This window comes from Mesoplodon densirostris, chromosome 11, assembly GCF_025265405.1.
Source record: "Mesoplodon densirostris isolate mMesDen1 chromosome 11, mMesDen1 primary haplotype, whole genome shotgun sequence".
Taxonomy (NCBI): Eukaryota; Metazoa; Chordata; class Mammalia; order Artiodactyla; family Ziphiidae; genus Mesoplodon; species Mesoplodon densirostris.
In genome coordinates, this window is record NC_082671.1 from 17,183,805 (window position 1) to 17,204,110 (window position 20,306).

The 20,306-nt window shown below is 34.4% G+C and overlaps 1 protein-coding gene across 2 annotated transcripts in view; it reads left to right on the plus strand.

Moving 5' to 3' along the window:
* Positions 1-19,924, plus strand: part of AEBP2 (AE binding protein 2) — a 56,040-nt gene extending 36,116 nt beyond the window's left edge. The window contains exons 4-9 of one of the 2 annotated variants that reach the window (XM_060113545.1): positions 5,212-5,398; positions 6,894-7,018; positions 12,060-12,127; positions 14,210-14,323; positions 16,655-16,681; positions 17,246-19,924. In XM_060113545.1, coding sequence (XP_059969528.1) covers positions 5,212-5,398; positions 6,894-7,018; positions 12,060-12,127; positions 14,210-14,323; positions 16,655-16,681; positions 17,246-17,291 — 567 coding nt within the window. In that variant the 3' untranslated portion in view covers positions 17,292-19,924. Of the gene's footprint in view, positions 1-5,211; positions 5,399-6,893; positions 7,019-12,059; positions 12,128-14,209; positions 14,324-14,820; positions 14,887-16,654; positions 16,682-17,245 lie in introns of those variants that run through there. The other variant, XM_060113546.1, reaches the window with a different exon arrangement.
* Positions 19,925-20,306: the final 382 nt, after the last annotated feature.

Below are 20,306 nucleotides of genomic sequence, written 5' to 3' on the forward strand. Positions count from 1 at the left end.
TTCCCAGTTCTTCTAAGGTTCACTTAGTTATTACTATTTGAAATCCTTGATAACTCCTCTCTAAATTAAAATCTATTTCTTAGCATGATGTGTAATATCATATCTCATATTTACCTGCTTCTCTACTCTCATTCATTCCCTTACTTTACCTTCATAGGAAATTGTGTTCCAGCCATACTGTATTACTTGTAGATCTCAAATGGGTCACATTTTGCCCTCATTGTGGTTTTGTATAGGCTGTGCTTTCTACCTGAGAATCTTAAAAGCTTTTTGTTTTGGAAAGATTTTAGAGTTACAGAAAGGTTGCAAAGATGGTACAGAGGGTACCCATGTACCTTCACCCAGTTTTTTCCCCCGATCTTATCATCTCACATTCTGTGGTACATTTTTCAAAACTCAGAAACCAATGTTTCTACCTGGAATTTTTGTTTTCCTTTAGATTACCTGCTAATAAATACTACCATATCTTCTGTGAAACTGGTGTTTTCTGCTCTATGTTTCAGTCACCCCTTGTAGATTTTCATGCTACTTAACAGGAATATGAGTATGAATAAGACAGTCTTTGTACTAGCAAAGACAGTCTTAGTGTTGCTTCATTCGAACAAATCTGTTTGAAAAAACTGTCATTCCACGTTTCAAATTTTATAACAGCTACTTGCCCACAAGAGTAGCTGACATATTGAATGTTTCAGTGGATTTGGGAGCCAGAACATTTAAAACACTCAATGTCCAACAACCAGTTTTTTCCCTGATTGTTGAAACAGGCTTTTTTTTTTTTTTTTTTAATCAGAGCACCATGTATGGTAACTTGAGTTCAGTAGTCATTGTTGTATGTGTGGGTGAAACATTGAATCTTTGAACAGTAAAATCAGTCAGCACCATGAAATGCTTGTGTTAAGAGGAGTGAAGGCACTAAGGTACTACGACCGTTTGAGGCAGCAGACTTGTCTCTCACCTTGTTCTGTGGGATAAACACTAAATGAGTGGAATACTGATTAGAGGATGCTTAAAGTTACTTTCTCTATCAGGGTAAAAGAATTTGTATTTTAGTGAAAGGTGTGTGATTCTGTTGTATTTCTTTTCATTAAAAGTACTCTTTTTCTCTCATTCTGAATTCTCATTGTACTTTCTATATTTTCTTTTTTAGATTTGTTTCTGATTCTTGACTGATGAATAATCAAAATCAAAGATAAAACAATTTTCTATTAGAATTCTCATTATTGATTTTATGTCCTGAGCATTGAATCATTGCTGTTTAAAATAAACTTGCAATATTTACTCTCTCACTTCTAGATACTACCAGGGCTTATTCTTTGCAGTTTTGAAGGAACCCAGGACAAAATGAATCTGTTAGCCTATTTGGGCCCTTGTAATTAAGGATAATCCTGGATGGATTCATATCACAAAATCCCTTTCAATTTAAACCTGAGGACTTGGATCTGAACTGTTATTATCATTGCTGCTTTAAATGTAGTTACGTAGCAAGCAGTTCTAAAATTTGAAATGTGGAGTTTCTCAACAAATTTTTTTGAATAACCAGTACTAAACTGGGAATCCAAGGGCAAAGACTGTTTTATTTATATTGTATTCCTTGAAGTATCTGACACATGGGACACAAATTATGCTTATTTAAAGTATGTTTTTATTTATTTAAAAAAAATTATTTATTTTATTTATTTATTTTTGGCTGCGTTGGGTCTTCGTTGCTGCACGTGGGCTTTCTCTAGTTGCGGTGAGCGGGGGCTACTCTTCGTTGCGGTGTACGGGCTTCTCATTGCGGTGGCTTCTCTTGTTGCAGAGCATGGGCTCTAGGCGCACGGGTTTCAGTAGTTGTGGCTTGTGGGCTGTAGAGCGCAGGCTCAGTAGCCGTGGCTCGCAGGCTCTAGAGCGCAGGCTAAGTAGTTGTGGTGCACGGGCTTAGCTGCTCTGCAGCATGTGGGATCTTCCCGGACCAGGGCTCGAACCTGTGTCCCCCGCGTTGGCAGGCAGATTCTTAACCACTGCGCCACCAGGGAAGCCCTAAAGTATGTTTTTAGGTTAGGTGTTAGGAAATACAGGGATGACATCTAAAATTGAAAAGAAAAATAAGTACTGCATGGCTTAGTCTATGGCAGTACTGTAGAATAGAAATATGTGTGACCCAAACGTGTTGTTTAAAATTTTCCAGTGCTGTGTTAAAAATAATTGAAACAAGTGAAAATAATTTAAGTAATATCTTTGACTTAACCGATTATATCATTTCAGCACCTTATCAATATACAGTATAATTAATAAGATGTTCTGTTTTTTGGTACTAAATCTTCCAAATTTGGTGTGTATTTTATACTTACAACATTTTTTAATTTGGACTAGCCACAATTTAAGTGCTCAGTAGCTGTATGTGTCTAATGGCTAAAATGTATTAGACAGTGCAAAACTAACCCATTAGGGCAATTCTACTTCAGCACTCTTAATTCAGGTGCTAAACAATTCATCTTTACTTATTTTATTTTTTTAACCATTTAAAAAAAATCGAAGTGTTGTTAATTTACAGTGTTGTATTAGCTACAAGTGTACAGCAGAGTGATTCAGTTATACATACATATATATAAAATGTATATATATTCTTTTTCAGATTATTTTCCATTATAGGTTATTACAAGATATTAAATATAGTTCCCTTGCTACACAGTAGGCTTTGTTGTTTATCTGTTTTATACATAGTAGTGTGTATATGTTAATCCCAAACTCTTAACACCCCCCCCCCCCATCTTCATCTGTATTTAGATTTCATAAAATTTGCAGTTGGAGAAGTAGATTCACACACTCAAGTTTTCCAAACATATTTAAAAGTTTTTCAGTAGTTAAACTGAATATCAGACTTTTAAATTAAAAATTAACAGTTATTAAGGAAATACAAATAAAAACCACAATGAGATAACACTTCATACTCACTAGGATGGTTTTAATAAAATAAATGGAAAATAACAAGTCTGGGCAAGGATGTGGAGCTATCCTTGTATAACCTTGTATTTGTTTATACATTGTGAATACACTGAATACCACTGAATTGTATACTTTAAAATGGTATGTTTTGTGAAATTCACCTCAAAAAAATTAATAAAATTAAATAAAAGTAAAAGTTCAGTTTCTTATAGTAGCCTTATTTAAAATGTTAGGTAGCAGCATCTGGCTAGTGCCTTCTGTAGTAGACTGTGGTGTTCTATGGCAATGTGGTAATCTACAGAAGACAAACTTTAAAAACCATTATTCTTTTCTGGTACTCAAAATACGTGTAGTAAGTTTTTAAATTCTAAGAATTCAGCATCCGTTAGATGCTAAACTTCTCATGGTCAGAATCTGTAGCTGAATATTCTTGATGTAGGCTATCTGAGGATCAGACTATTGATAGGATTGTAAGAATTAAATGAATTGGTAAGCACTGAATATGGCTAATTGCTTCTTTTCAGGGTTCCCATAACACTCTGTTCTTTACCCCTGACTATAGTCCTTTGAAGTTGTTGCTTTGTATATATGTCTTGCTGATCACATGTAAGCACTTTCAGGGCAAGAACTGTATCTTAATCATCCTTAAACTTCTGTCATCTTACATAGTACTGAATATGGAATAGATGAGTATTTGAACTAAAATCTTGAGTCATTCCTCTGCCTCTTAACCTTTTGTTAGCAATGCTGAGTACAGTTAGAGCCCATAACATGTCTCTTGTATATTGAAATAAATAGAATAATTATTAATGGCACTGTATAAGGATTTTGCTGTGAAATATCTTAGCATTGATTTTTATCAGAATCTGTAAGCCACTATATTTAGAAATACCTGTGATTTGCAAGATGCTTCTGGTAATATATGTATATTCATAAAAGTATGTTCCTGCCTTCAAAATGCATGGAAAAGATGAGTTGGGATAAATTATCTAATTACGCTCTGAAAGTGTGAGGGTGTCCTCAGAAGAGGATGAGCTCCCTTTCACGTGGGCAGATTGAGAGAGATTTTGTGAATAAAGTTATAATCTCTACTAAGAGAGGGTTGTAATGTGTTTTTAGAAGTTTAAAATGGTAGAGGTACCTAGATTGAAAGAAAGAGCCTGGAAGCAAGTGGATTTTTTGCGGTATTATCTAGAAAAATGTAATTGAGTTGAACCACCTGGGAATAATGTGATGGATACATTTAGAAGCATACGTGGCAAATTTGCGTACTTGGAGTTTTGTTGTCAAGTCAGAAACTAAGCAACTTTAATAAATTACTAATAGAAGACCACCAGCAATTCAGCTGTGGATTTTGCTATTTGGGGATCGTTTTGGAAAATATTTGTTTTAATTAGTAACATTCATTTGTTAGAAGACCTGCAAATACTATTTTCTAAGATCTAACTAGAAATCACACACTTGTACTGTAGCTAATTTGAGCATTGTAATTTTAGTGATATCCAAACATTCTGCATTCATTGTTGGAATAGCAGATCTGCCAGGTGACTTGGGTAGTTAAGTTGACCTCTTGTTTTCTCAATCTTGCAAGTACAGAAGGCTGAGGAGGCAGTATTTAATGGAACTTATAGAGGGTTGCATAAGACCAACTCTGAGCATACAAGTTGTCTTCTGTGAGCGACTAGATGCAGTAGTTTAAAAGTCAGTATTATTGTATTTCTTTCTTGTCTGTTACAACAGTGTAGAGCAGTTGGGAGCCTGATGAAGGTTTTGAAGTAGCATATATCTTTTTTTTTTTTTTTCTTGTGGCTCTGCGGCTTGCGGGATCTCAGTTCCCTGACCAGGGATTGAACTCGGGTCACGACAGTGAAAGCCCGGAATCATAACCACTAGGCCACTGGGGAACTCCCTGAAGTAGCATATATCTTAAAATAAAAATAACTTTGAAAATCCAGGAATCCCAGTAATTGTTCGATTGTCTTATTCTTTGATGTGAAAACAACTTACTGCTCCTCTTAGAAAAGTGATTAAACTCCAGATTTTTCTGGGAAGAAGATTCCACTATTTTTGTCTTGCACATGGTGGGAAGAGCAGTGAACTAAGGAGTCATGAAATTTTCCAGGCTCTGTCGCTGCTTAATCTGTATTATTTTGTGCAGCCTGTATCCTTTCCGGAATTAGTTCTGTAGTGTTACTGATTTACTTCTGAAAATATGAAATATTCACTCGTTCATATTTTGCTTGTATCCTATACAGCATCCCTGACATTTTTTTAATTTTTATTTAGTGTGTTGTTGGTGGCTGCAATGCCAGCTTTGCTTCTCAGGGAGGGCTAGCTCGCCATGTACCCACGCACTTCAGTCAGCAGAACTCCTCAAAAGTTTCTAGCCAGCCAAAGGCCAAAGAAGAATCTCCTTCTAAAGCTGGAATGAACAAAAGGAGGAAATTAAAGAACAAAAGACGACGCTCATTACGTAAGTGTTTCCCTGAAAATCAGTGTGTATTAGATGGTTTGGTTTTTGTCTTGGGCTTTCATGCAAATTCAGTTTTTACCATTCTTCAACTCTGCTTATCTATTTTTGTTAACAGTAATGAACAGATAGGATCTTGGTCTTTCACTGTGAGAATTCAGTGATGTATGTTTTACCTCTAGTAGCTAAGGGAATGTAAGTATATGTGGCCTTAGAATACAAGCTCTGTAATTAGATTTTTTTTTTTTTTTTTTTTTTGTGGTACGCGGGCCTCTCACTGCTGTGGCCTCTCCCGTTGCGGAGCACAGGCTCCGGACGCGCAGGCTCAGCAGCCATGGCTCACGGGCCCAGCAGCTCCGCGGCATGTGGGGTCTTCCTGGACCGGGGCACGAACCCGTGTCCCCTGCATCGGCAGGCGGACTCTCAACCACTGCGCCACCAGGGAGGCCCTGTAATTAGATTTTGAGGGCTACTTTGATTCTCTTCTAAATTAAGACCAATTATGACAGTGTTGGTATTTCTAACAATATTTTAGAAAACTTGGGCTTCCCAATAATGGTATAAGCGTATTAATCTAAACGTTATGACTGAAGGCATTTTTCATATACATTTATTTTACTTATTCATAATCTATAGCTGTTATATTTCCATTTCTCAAATAAGGAAACAGTCTAAGGTAGATCAAGCAGTTTGTGCAAAGTCACATTGCTAATAACTGGTGGCATTGAGAGTTAGAAAGAATTTTGGTGGACTCATTGGCATTAAAAATGTATTTATGGGACTTCCTTGGCGGTCCAGTGGTTAAGACTGTGCTTCCACTGTAGGGGGCACAGGTTCACTCCCTGGTTGGGGTACTAAGATCCCACATGCCAGGCAGCAGGGCCAAAAAATTAAAAACAAAAACAAAAACAAAAAACCCCAGTATTTATAATTTTCTTAGATTATTGTTAGAAGAGTTATTCTTAATCAAGAAAATGCTTGTCAAAAATTCCAAAATAATAAGACCACTGTGTCAAATCTGGAAACATTTTTAATTACATATTAATGTAAAATGTTCATGAAATGTATTTCATATGTTTGGCTGAGGTGAATGAGATCTGTGTGTAGTGCACAGATGGAGACATTTATCAGATTGTTGAAAATGTAGGGCTGGTGCTCAGGAGAGATGCTGGAGTAAAATATAAAATTATATGAAAAAGATAGTAGCTGAAACATGCAATCGTGAGGTCGGAGGCTAGAACCTCACACACCAAGGGGCAGAATTAACCCACACTTACTCATTGGTTGGAGTTCTGCTTTTGTACATCCTTACCTTGTTAGCTAGGTTCTGTGTTTTGAAAGCAAAGAAAATCTTGCATTTAAACACTAGATAGATACTTATTCGTTGTTTCAGTCTTTTTTATTATATATTTTTGTGGAAAATGGACTACTGATATGGCTGCTTGGAGACTGTTATATTTTTCTAAATATTCTTTACCTCTTTTATATTGACTTTTAGCACGACCACATGATTTCTTCGATGCACAAACACTGGATGCGATAAGACATCGAGCCATATGCTTTAACCTCTCAGCTCATATAGAAAGTTTAGGGAAGGGACACAGTGTTGTTTTTCATAGTACTGTAAGTATTTGATTTTTTTTTCAAATATTTCCCACAATTTGACATTTTAATGATTATGTTGAATTTTTTAGCCTTTAATTTGAACTATTTAAGAATATTGGGGTGGCATTTGGGCTACTAGGCATTTGAAGATCAGTCTCTGACCTTAAGTAAACTAGGTGTCTTTTCTGACCTCTGGTTTCCTTGCAGGTAAAGTTAGAGCATTAGACTTCTTTTAACTCACATCCCTATGTGGTGCATGCTCCTCCATCACCCATCAAATGCACATCTAAAGTTTGTGTTAAAGCCTTCCATCAAATGAAAGGTTCATGAAGGAGGGAATTTTAATCTGTTTTGTTCTATGAATATATTCCGAGTGTCTAGAATTGTGCCTGGCACATAGTAGGAACTCAGTATGTTTGTTGAATAACTATGTTGTTCTACTTGGAAAAAGAAAAGTATTGACTTTGAAAAGGCAATAATGAATTTATTTTTGGTTAACTAGGAGTTAATAGAGAGCTCTTCTTTCTTCTCATGCCCCCTGCCATTTTTAATATCCAGTCATCTTTATATTGCTATAGTTTGGTGTAGGTCTGTTAGTAGAAATAAACTTTAGACCAGACTTTTGGTGGTTTGAATCCCCGGAAAGAGAGATGATTTAATTTTGCCTGTTGAAATAGAAAATATACTAAATTTAGGTTTTATTTTTATATTCTAATCAAAATACATGAGAATTTAAATATAAAAGATCAGTATTGATATCTCTACTGGTTTGAATCTCTTATTCTTCCCATCTCCTCTAACAATGAGGTTTTCTTATATTTTCATTTTTTCTTTTATGTATACTTCCAATTCAAAATGCCCAATTTTGATTTTGATTCCCAAAATTAAAGGCAAGAAGGTAGAGGATTAGACACAAAGGAAAGGGAATCTTTTCTGAGATTGGAGCACATAATGGTGTGAGTTTGGGTTTAAGGAAAGTTGTACCATACTTACGCTCTTTTAAAGAATGTTGTAAACATAGTTATCTAAATAAGAATGAAGACAAAGTAAAAATGTCTGTGCTGGGAATTTTGTTGGGATTCAGCAAGATCAGGAGCTTGTTCAACAGTGATGGTTAGGATTTGATAACATACGTTTATGATTTGGTAGGTCTATAATTGTTCTTTTTCTTTTAAGTTGAAATCTAACATTTATTATCCAAGTTTACATTTATGTATTGTTAATAGGAGATAGAAAATATTAATCATTTTATAAGTTGAAATAAGTGGAGGATTGACTGTAATCATAAAATATTTCATGATTTGATAAAATAGACTTTTAATTATCTTACTGAATAAAAGCATGTCAGATAAAAAAATAAGTTAATTTTTTTATCCATGAAGTTTTTTTAATTGAAGTATAGTTGATTTACAATATTGTGTTAGTTTCATGTGTACAGCAAAGTGATTCAGCCGTATATATATACATATATACACACACGTATATTTTTTCAGATTATATTCCATTATAGGATATGACAAGATATTGAATATAATTCCCTGTGCTATACAGTAAATCCTAGTTTCTTATCTGTTTTACATATAGTATTTTGTGTCTGTTAATCCCATACCTCTAATTTGTTCCCCCTTCCCTCCCTCTCCCCTTTGATAACCATAAGTTTGATTTCTATTATTATTGTTCTTTTTTAGTCAGTAAGATGTGTTCACCAAATGCAGAGTTGGCATTAGGGATAATTTGTTCATTTACTTAAATATTGAGCACCTACATGTGCCAGGTACTAATGATACAGCAGTGAACAAAACAGGCTAAAACAAAACAAGAAACCGTGCCTACACTGTAGTGGAAGAGACATGATACACAGGATAAATTAGTAAAATAAAAAACTTAAAAGGAAGTGAGGGTATGAGCCATTCAGTTATTAGGGGGTTGAGCATCATAGCCAGAGGGAAAATCAAGCATAAGATCCTCAAGTGGGGACATGCCAGTATGTCTGAAAAGCCGTGAGGAGGCCAGTGTGGCTGGAGGAAACAAGTAAGGCAGAGAAAGTAGGAGCAGTTGGAGAGGCAATGGGGAGAGTGTTGTTGGACTGAGACATTGGCTTTTGTTCTACGTGTATTGGGAAGCCATTGGAGGAGTCTGAGTAGCCATGCTCTGTTGTGATTTCTTTTAAATAAAATTTTTATTGAGATATAATAAATACAGACTCACCCATTTAAAGTATACAAGGGAATTCCCTGGCGGTCCAGTGGCTCTCACTGCCGGGCCTGGGTTCTGTCCCTGGTCAGGGAACTAAGATCCCGCAAGCCACGCAGCACAGCCAAAAAAATACATATGCAATTCTGTGAGTTTTGACGGTTGTACTTACCTATGAAACCACCACACCACCACAGTTGAGCTGTAGAACAGTCCTGTCACGCAGAACATTCCTGGTGTAGCTTTGTAGTTCATCTCGGCCTCTGCCCCCTGCTTTAAGAGAACTCGCTGATCTCTTTGCTCTCATGCAGGTTTTAATGTGCTCACTCTGGTTTCTGTATTGAGAACAGATTGTAGGTCAGGGTTGGGGAGAGAATGGATCAGTCTTTTCAGTATCTCAGGTGAGAAAAGACCAGAATGCTTGAAGTGGAGATACTAAGAAGGGTTAGATTCTGGATATCTTTTGAAAGTGGTATTGATAAGAATTATGGATGGATCAGATGTCAGGTATGATAACGAGTGGAAAGGATGACTCCAGTGTTTTTGGCCTGGGCAAGTAGCCAAAAGGATGGAGTTGCCACATAATAGAGGCTGTGAGGTGAGCAGATTCAGGGAGAGGGGAGTATCAAGAGCCATAATTTCAGCACATTCTATAGAACATCTAGTGCTTCTGTCATGTAGGCAGAAGGATATGAGTTTGAGCTTAGAGGAAAGGTGTGGCTACAGATAAGAATAGAACTTTCGGGGCTTCCCTGGTGGCGCAGTGGTTGAGAGTCCGCCTGCCGATGCAGGGGACACGGGTTCGTGCCCCGGTCCGGGAAGATCCCGCATGCCATGGAGTGGCTGGGCCAGTGAGCCGTGGCCGCTGAGCTTGCGCATCCGGAGCCTGTGCTCCGCGGCGGGAGAGGCCACAACAGTGGGAGGCCCGCATAACGCAAAAAAAAAAAAAAAAAAAAAAAAGAATAGACCTTTCTAGTGTATTAGTGTTATTTAAAGGTATCAGACTGGATAAGATCACCTAGGAAGTATTAAATAGAAAAGAGAAGAAATCAAAGGACTGAGGTTTGGGGCCTATCAACGTTTAGTGATTTAAAGGGCAATAAATCTGATGAAATAATGGTCTAGTAATGAACAAGTATCTCTACATGTTAGAGAATAGAGGTGTTGATGATAAATAAGGTTGTGTTTTAAAAAATGAAGCATCAACTTCATGCTTTCATTAGAGCAGCTCTTTGGATGAAATCCTTAGGCTCACCATGGGAGGAGTAAAGATGATCAAAAAAATGAAGGAACTAGAAATGTGATATTAGGAGTCTGGAAGAAAACTTAAAATTTACTCAGTGAAAATAGTCTGAAGATGAAAATAAATTTGCGAGCTGTAGAAAACATCTGAGAGGATTTAAGAACATGATTGATTACCTATGTTTATCATAAATTTTAAAAACCAGGAATAAGAGTGATTCACACCCCCAAGCGACATTGGGGTGGCAGAGGTACCTTGACTGAGGAAAAGTCACAAAGGTGTAGTATAATCTGAAGAATGCTTTCTCCTGGGGGAAGTGGAAGGAAGAAACATCCCTAATGGGAAAAGGTCTTCCTTGGAGCTAGGTGAGGAAGTTCTCTAAGGTTCCATGAGTATGACTGGAAAGGTTGGTGGAGGCAGTTTGTGTTAAACAGTAGTCAGATGTTCAGTGCTAACTGCAAAGGTAAGTTTCCTAGTTACCAAATTAACTTTTATAGGAAATAACCATATTTATAGGGAAAAGATTTGCATAAAAATATTTATGTGAGGTACTACGCCATGCAGTTTGCCTAATTTGTCTTCTTTAACTGAAACATTTTCTTTTGAGCCGTCTCCAGAAGAGGTCAGCAGAATCCTGGTTACCAGTCAGTTGGCTTGCTGTACTTGGTTGCGTTGCATTATTTTTATATCTTACTTCTTTGTAGAGATACTTTGTTTTAGCATCTGCAGATCTGTCTTTGAGCTTTTTAATTGATTCCATTACCGAGTCTAGAATTAGGGTACTTAACTATAGGTTTTTAAATAATGGGGCCAGAAACTGTGTTATATTTGTATGAAGTGCTGTTTTTACTTCTAATATGTTTTGAGAATGACACATAACATTACTTTGTGAGGCTGTTTGGAACTTAAACTTGGCAAAAATATTGAGATTTAGATTATTAAAACACTAAAGAGCTAATTTGGTTAATATGGCAGTTCTAAGAGTTAATAAAATACCATTTTGATCGATTTTTAAAAATCGTTACCTTAGTTTTCTGAATCTGGTAATGAGTGACAAGCATATTGTTTTTACTACATTTATATAGGTCTTTATGTTCTGGTTGACCCACACTTTAACTTAGGTAGATTCCTAACTGAACTGAACACTGATTGGTTAATGTTTCATTTAAAATAATAGAAATCAACCAACAAACAGAAAACTCCCAAGCAAACAACAAATACCTTAATCCTAAAAAGGAGACCTCTCCCTTTCTAGCATTATTTTTTCTTTACTGTTCATTTGTTCTTTAAAAGTATTTCAGCCAATATGGATTCTTGGTTGGCAGTCTGGCTCAGCTAAAGACTTTGTAGAGAGCAAAATAAATATCATTTTCAAAGATAATATGGTTTTAGTATTTGGCTGTACAAAGCTACTTCAGTTCCTTTTTTTTTTTTTTCTTTTGTGAAAATATATGATCAAAGGTGGGAAATTTCTACAAACCGGGGCAGAACAAGATGTTGTGGTGGTAATATCTGGTCCAGGACATGAAAACTTAAGTTCTTGATTAGGACCAAAAGCGTTTTTTAAACTATTAAAATGATCTTTTATAAATAGTTTTATGATTTCTTTTATATCGTTACTAGGTAATAGCTAAGAGAAAAGAGGATTCTGGAAAGATAAAACTTTTGCTTCATTGGATGCCTGAAGACATGTAAGTATTTGGAATACTATATATATAACTAATAAACTGATCAGTCTTATTTTTATTAAAATCTTATACTCAAAAATTACTTAAGCTATTGGGTTCAAAGTAAAAGACTTATAGAAATGAAACCACAAAACATTTTCAGGTTGTCAGCCTTAAAAAGATAATCTGTAAAAGCTCTTAAGATTACCTGGCTCAAGGTATAAGCTTTAAAACTAGCTTTTAAAATTGTTTTTAATGGAAGCTGTTAAAGCAATTTTTAATCATTTTTAGGATGTGATTATTTTTAGAATTTTTAATGACCCTCAAGTAGGATAGGGTGCAAGCAACCTTAGTTGTGCCTTTGTTTGAATCATTTATTTAAAAAATTTCTAAACATTTTCCAGCACACAATTAATGATAGTTTATAGAAAAAAACAGTTGGGCAGTTTTCCAGGAGCGTTAAATTTTTCTTTTGAGTTTTAGTACCCTTTTATTAGAGCAGTTCTGGTCCAAATGCTCCCTAATTTCATGCTCAATTTTCCTTTTATTCTCAAAAATAATTTTTTTTGTTGTTGCAAAAGGTAATGAAGATGTATCATAGAAATCTTATCAGCATCAAGAATAGAATAAGTTCAAATGAATGGAATCTCATTAAAAATTAATAATATGTGGTTAACACTTGTTATTAAATATTTTTCTGTAATATTGTTTCCCAAACTCCAGTCTAAAGAGATGTTAATGAATCTGATGTGAATTAAGAGCTTTAAAAATAGATTTGGAAGATTACAATGCATGTTAGCATATTGAAGTAAAGAAATCTCTTTAGCTTTTTAAAAATCCTGTGATTGTCAAACTTCTATTAGTGTAGAACATATTTCCCACTTCCTTTTACCCCCGTCCCTTCCAGGTTTTAGGGAAATGCTACTCTAAAATATTTTGAAATAGAGCATAAAATTTATTTAATGAACTCCTTTTTACTGAACATTAAAGTTACCCATTTTTCTCTACTGTTAAAAAAAGAGACAATTAAAATGTCTTTATTTACAAAGTATGCAAAATGTTATGGGTTTTGATAGGCATCACCTTCCTGAAAGTTTGTACCAATTTCTGATCTCATCTACTGCATTAGAGAGCTTATTTCCCTGGCTTATTATCAACACTGACTATTGGCATTCTTACATTTTTCATTTCTTCGATTATGAGCAAGATAATTTAAAAACTGTATCTTTGGTGAATTAATGGTTTGTGACCTTTGTCTCCCTTGTTCCTTTTTACCTAATGAGTGTTCACTTGTTTCATATTGACTTGTAAGAGCCCTTTTTATATTAAGTTTATAAACAGTTCCTTTAAAAAATATCATATTCAAATATCTGTATTTTTAGTATTTTGGAAATCGATCAATCCAAATATCAAAATCATTTTATTTGAATTTTTCTATAAGATTAAATTTTTTTTAATTCAGGATTTTGGTTGTATGTGCCTTTTTTTTAAAGTGGAAATTAATCTGGTGGGGTTTTTATTTCTTATTTTTTCAGAAAGAAACTAAGTGTCAGATTTTCATCAAGTTAAGCTCAGATATAGTTCCACTTAGCAAACTAAAAGACAGTGTGTTCTAATACTTGTTTCTAAGTTTGATGTGGCTTTGCCATCAAAAATTCATAATTCAGGGCTTCCCTGGTGGCGCAGTGGTTGAGGGTCCGTCTGCCGATGCAGGGGACACGGGTTTGGGCCTGGGTTCGGGCCCCGGTCCGGGAAGATCCCACATGCTGCAGAGCAGCTGGGCCCCTGAGCCATGGCCGCTGAGCCTGCGCATCCGGAGTCTGTGCTCCGCAACGGGAGAGGCCACAACAGTGAGAGGCCCGTGTACCGCAAAAAAAAAAAAAAAAAAAATTCATAATTCATTTCCAGTTTTATGCCTAAAATTTCACCTTGCCATTTTTTAGCTGGGACTCTACATCCCACTACTTAGATCACGGAGTTTCCTTGGCATCTGAGAAGCTCGTTAACCTAGATGCCCCAGTCAGACTAGCAGAAAAAGCTAGGTAATGTGAAGGGTAAATTTAAAATTAATGTTACTTTATATATGACTTGTTTTTTAATTCATAGTCTGCCTGACGTGTGGGTGAATGAAAGTGAACGACATCAGTTAAAAACTAAAGTAGTTCATTTATCAAAGCTACCCAAAGATACTGCCTTGCTTTTGGACCCAAACATATACAGGTAATTTAATTCTTGCTTTGATGTTTTATTTTTTTGAATTGTAATCTTAAATCTCCTTAAATTTTGGATATAAAGTTAGGACTTAATTTTTAAGTACTGAATTTCAGTATCAAGCATATCTTGCTTTCTGGAGTTTCATATATGGAAATTACATCACAATGATTTATAAATTGTAGACTAGAAGGGTAATATTTTGGTAAAGTTTATATGCCAGGTTAATTCCAGATTTACCTTAAGTAGCTTAAATTGTGATATACATAGTATTTTGAAACTAAGTTCCTTTTGTTTAAGTAGGTAATTCTTTTTTATAATATCACACGTGTTGACCTGGGAATATATCGCATGTGCCCTAAATACCATTAATGGTTGAAGTTCTTAAACTTATACTCTCGCCAAACTTTTCAAAAGAGCATTTTAAATATTGCTGTGTTTTTCTTTAAGAGGTAGCTCGGAGTGTTCACGTTTCTAACAATTTTCTGATCTGACCTTTGTTTTAGTGTGCTGTGCATATGAAGGTATAGGGGGGGAAGGAGAAGAGACCAACATTTCTGGCTATGTGCTGAGTCACTGTGCTAGGTGCTTTACATATACTTCATCCTCACAGCAGTCCTGTGAAGTAGGTGTTCCTATGTCTGTTTTACAGATTGGAAATCTGAGGCAAGAGGTTAAATAGCTTAAATCTGAGGCAAGAGGTTACACAACTAGGATGTGACTGAACTCCATACTGCCTCTATCCACATGACATATACTAGGGTGATTAAAAAAGTGGTGAAAATGTTTAAAAGGCACTCTTAATGAGTGAACTTTATATATTTTAAAAAGGAATTCTAGTTTAGTATAACAATAGGTTGGGTAAGAGTAAGATGACATAATAATTGATAATCCCAAATGTGAATTTTAGCTATTGTAAAGGTACTATGTCTTATGCCAAATTTTGAAACAATTAAATACTTTGAAGGTTTTGTTCATTCCATGACTCAACTTTTTGGAATGTGAAGCATCTTCTGAGAATGAAATTCTCACATAATGGGCCTTGCCATGTGTGGAAACATTGAGACTCTTCCAAACTTTTAAAGCATCTTTTGGTGAAGGTCCTAAATGTAATGAAAACTTGTTTTTTGTGGGTTGAGCTAGGTTAGCAAGAAATTAACTAGCAGAGAGAATAGTGAAATGACCTTAAAGGAAAAGATTGAGGGACATTCACTACCAAAAATATGAGAGAGTTATGATTTACCTTTCTCTTTATAAAGAAAAATAATTGAATATTCTTTATTTATTGGCACCTAATTTAGGGTTTATTTCTGCTTATTCTTTGAAGGAAGTGATTAAAATTTGCATTCTAAAAGAGTGGTATTTGGGGAGAGCCAAGACTGGTAGTAAACATGCCTTAAGCAGTGAGTTGACAAAGGGGCATGAATCTTAATTATAAGATTGAGACTAACTTCTGTGTTTCTGCCCTGCATTCTACTTCCCACTCTCAAAGGGTCTTCCTTTTTCACAGAATCAGCTTATTTTTGCTGTTCTTATGCTATATAGGAAAGAATTAAGATATTTTGGTGAAAGTGACAAATAAATACCATTCAAGCTCAGAACTGATGTCCAGAAGTACATAGGACTTGCATCACCTGTTTTCAGGGTATAATTCTGCAATTATTACTGATTACTGGAGTAATGAAGATTTCTTAAGATACATTTGGTGCTTCTGTGGTGTTAATTTTCTTTAGCTGTAAACCACCGTCCACCCCATCTTAATATTTAATCTTGGGTCTAAACTTTCATGCTTCTACTCTTCTGGAAATTAGAATCAAGTCTACTCTAAAGTGGTGCAGAGTCCTAGAACCCACTACATTTGCCGTGGTGTAACATCTTAGCAATGCCTGGATTTTGACTGGGGAAACTTGTGAAATTAAGAGGGGAAAAAGCAATTATTCTAATTTGTTTCAGGAGAAATAACTTGCAGCTTATGCACATCTCAAAATGAAAGCATGACAAACCTTCCAAAAGTATATTAACTTCAAAATGAGAGTAAAAAAGGACATATTTATTTGAGGTTTAAACATTAGTTTTAAAGTATGGTTAAAATGTATGTGTTAAACATGAGATTCTTTTTTAGAAACACATTATCAGGCTACAGAAAAAGGATTTCTTAACAAGCTATATATATTATGTAACTAAATTTATATCCATCATGTGAATGCTTTGGAAGTAAATTTTCCTGGTGATCAGTGATCATCACATTGCCTATTTCTTATACATATTTGTATTTTTGAAGCACTTAATGTGTTTTTCATTCAATTGAATAAAAGAATACTCCTTTTTCTCTTTTTCTAGAACAATGCCGCAGAAGAGGTTGAAGAGGTAAAAAATAAATAAATACATAAAAAGCAAACAAGCGGGGACACCTGCAGTCTTAGTCACTGACAATGGGTTTAGTAAAAGTTGCACATTAGAGTCAACCCCCTTCCTTTTTTTCCTTAAATCCAGTATTTAGAATAATATTTATGCTTAGTGTAAACATTCTGTGAATGAAGTAGGCTCTTCTGTGGAATATATTAATATATTACTGTATATCCACATTTTCATGGAATGGTACTGTGGGAGACTGAGCAAACACTCTTCTGGCAACTTGGTAGAACAGCTTCTTAAAGGCTTTGCATGCTTGCTGCTTTAAGCTGCCTTTTTTTTTTTTTTTTTTTTTTTTAAACCCTTTAGTGATTACAGTAGTTTATATTGAAAAGAAAACCAATTACAACATGTGCCCTTAAAAATACCAAAAGCACTGTAAGGATATTTGTCTTGACAGTGTCTATTGATTTGAAGTCATATAAGGAAATATTTAGACAATGAAAATTATCAAAAGATAATTTACCTTTCAATTATGATAAATAGATGTGATTGGTTGCCATTTGTGTTCTTTTGCAGAACTCTGATAAGAAAAGTGTTCAATTTGTATTTAAGCAAACAGTGAACGACATTTGCAATCAACTAAAAATTCGTCTATCGAATTAGGGCTGAAAATTTCTGTTAAAGAGTGTTGCAGTATGTCTGGTGGCTCCCCTTTCAGGACTAGGGTTTTCTCATGGAGTACAGTATGTTAATATTTACCTATATAACTAATCTGTTAACGGTTTTTGAAAAACCTTTATTTCAAATTATTTGAATAATCCTCATATTTTCATTTTAACCTATATAAGCCTCTAATTTTTTTTTTCTGAGGAAAGCATTTGATTTATGAGTTGTTTTTTCTTAACATAAGAAAAATTGTATTTTTGTTTAAAGTATCTTCAAACTGAATCCTTTATGCACCAAAGTTGGTTTTGAAAAGGAAAATAAAATCACTTTCTTGCTTGGTAAGCAAGAAGCCATATGGATTTTTTTTTAACTTACAGAAATGGAAATATGTGTAACTTGTTAGTATTGTATCAAACAAATGTTGCATAGAGATAATAGAACGTTGCTTGTAAATAATTCAGCAGATTTGTAATATATTTTTATATTATGAAACGTACTGTAGATGTTTTTCTAGAGGCATGAAAAGTTAAATGTATATATTATGGGTAGAGATAATATTGAAGGATATTGTAATTCACTAGTGCTGCCAGAGGAATTGTTAATAAAGCACCTTCTTTAACAATAAATGTCTTTTGCAGACTTAAGGGACTATGTACTACTGTTAATATCTGTAAGAACAAAACACATTGAACATCCTTCCAGAAAGTCTTTGAGGGAGGACCTATACCCATAATAGAATTATGGCACTCATTTCTGACAGTGACCGTGAAATCAATTATTTCCTTACTGTTGGAAGGACATATTGTAAAGTATGTGGTTATATGCAGTCAAACTGCAGAAAATACTCCTGATTAAGGAGTTTTCACTTTACTACAGTGATATAAAAACCAGCAGTTTTTACACTAAAATTTTTTAAAGAAAGAATAGACAAAAATATAGAATTAATAAGCCTTTTGGTTCCAAAATGGGAAAGGTTCCATGATACATAAATCATTTCTCATTTACTTTAAAAAATTTTAAAAAAATAATAAAAATTATGGGAGACTTTATTCATTAACAATGGGGTAAAGAGCTATATACGTGAAGTGAGTCATATAAAATTAAATGAAGTGCAAATAAAAGCACTGCTTCTATAAGACATTCTGGAATGGTTGTTTAATAAGGGTATTATTCATATGACTTGTAGCAAATGTGATTTTATTTTTAAAAAGAAGAAAAGCAGTGTGTTTTCTTACTATTTTTTTGTTTTCTTCTGCTTAAGCACTTCATCAGTTGCTTTATTCTGTATCTACGAAGTAATCTGCAATCTCCTTTGTTCTTTTTAAATTTTGATTTGTTATAAAATTGCCAAATAGAAGTGTTTCAGATATATAGTTTGTACCTGTATTTTTATTTTATTGCCTCATGTTCTTGTAAGTCATTCTTAATTGACCGATGATTGTAGACCTTGCCTGAGTATTTTTTCTAATAAAACAAAGCAAATCACATTTAGTTTCAAAATTGTAACAATTCAATTAAATTTTAAAGCATCTAAAATATACATTTATTTTCTTCAGGGGCACAGCGAATAGATTCGTTTTCCCATTGTATAGAAATACTAAGATGTCAAAACCAAATTTCATGGTTATTGATTAGCCTCTGAGTACTCAGTCACTCAAGATACTCTGCTGCTTATCTGACTTTGTTCTGATACTATTTACACACCAAAAAGAATATTGAATTAAAATGAAATAGTTTTATAACTTGTATGTATACATATATACACACATGCAATTATGATTGGGAAACAAGTGTGGAAATTTTTATTTTATAGTGTTCATTTAGTGATAGATATCCATCTATATTATTCTTCCTACCACTGTGGCCCCCCCCGTCCCCCAATATATGACGTATTTGTAATATGGCACCTGAAATAATTAATCTCTTATTCAAAATCCATTGTCTTTTCAGCAGCAGGCAAAACTGCAGCTTTACTTGTGACTGCTTTCTCCCTGTTGTGGCAGAGCTGAGTAGTGACACTTTATTGCCTGCAAACTTAAAATCCTTAGTCTCACCTTTTAAGGAAAAATTTGCCAATCCCTGGTTATAGTTGATAAGTTGTTTTGAAAAATAAAGCTGTACCGCACAACTTATATTTTAATATGATAGTATTATCTTGGTAATAAGCACATTAAATTTCAGTGAGCTGTTTAATGTACATCAGAGTAAATATAGCCATATTAGGTACATGCAACAAATGATGCGTTTTTTTTTTTTAACTTTTACATTGGAGTTCTTAATAGTTACTAACATTTCGCCGTTTGTATTTTGTTTTACTAAATAGGACTAAATGAGATTTTGTAAATCAGATCATGTTTAAATCATACGGCACATCTGCTCTATCTGAAAGAATCTTGGAAGTGGAAAATACTGTAAAATTTAAAGTTGTTTATTTTTCTAATAAACTTACTTTTTCATATATAAATCTTCCCTAAAGTGGACACACATTACCTCTGAATTTCAGATGAAAGGAAATTAAGATGGACAGTAATTGACTCGCAGTGTGTATTTTAAGATTTGTTTTATTCTCATTTGAAAGCATTGATAATCACATCAGTAAACCTTTGTGAAACTTTTTTCCCTTTCACACCTTAATAAAGTGTTTTAAATATGCAAATACTCTTAAAAGGATAGAATTTGCCACAGTTATTTAAGACCTCTTTTATTGTTTGCTGTTTAAATTCTTTTTTTTATACTGTATGGTTAATAAAAGTGTTAGCTATTTGAATAAAATATAAAAATGGGAAAATATGGTTTAAGTCTTTAAAATAGTTGATCCGGGAGGGCTTTTTATATGGTTACAACTATTTTTTTCTTTTTAAGTCTTTAATACCTCTGCATAAGTTCTCTAAAAGACAAAGAGAAATTCTTAGTTTAGGTAGATTCTCAATTTGAAAAACTGATATCTGTATATAACAAGGCCTAGGGTTGC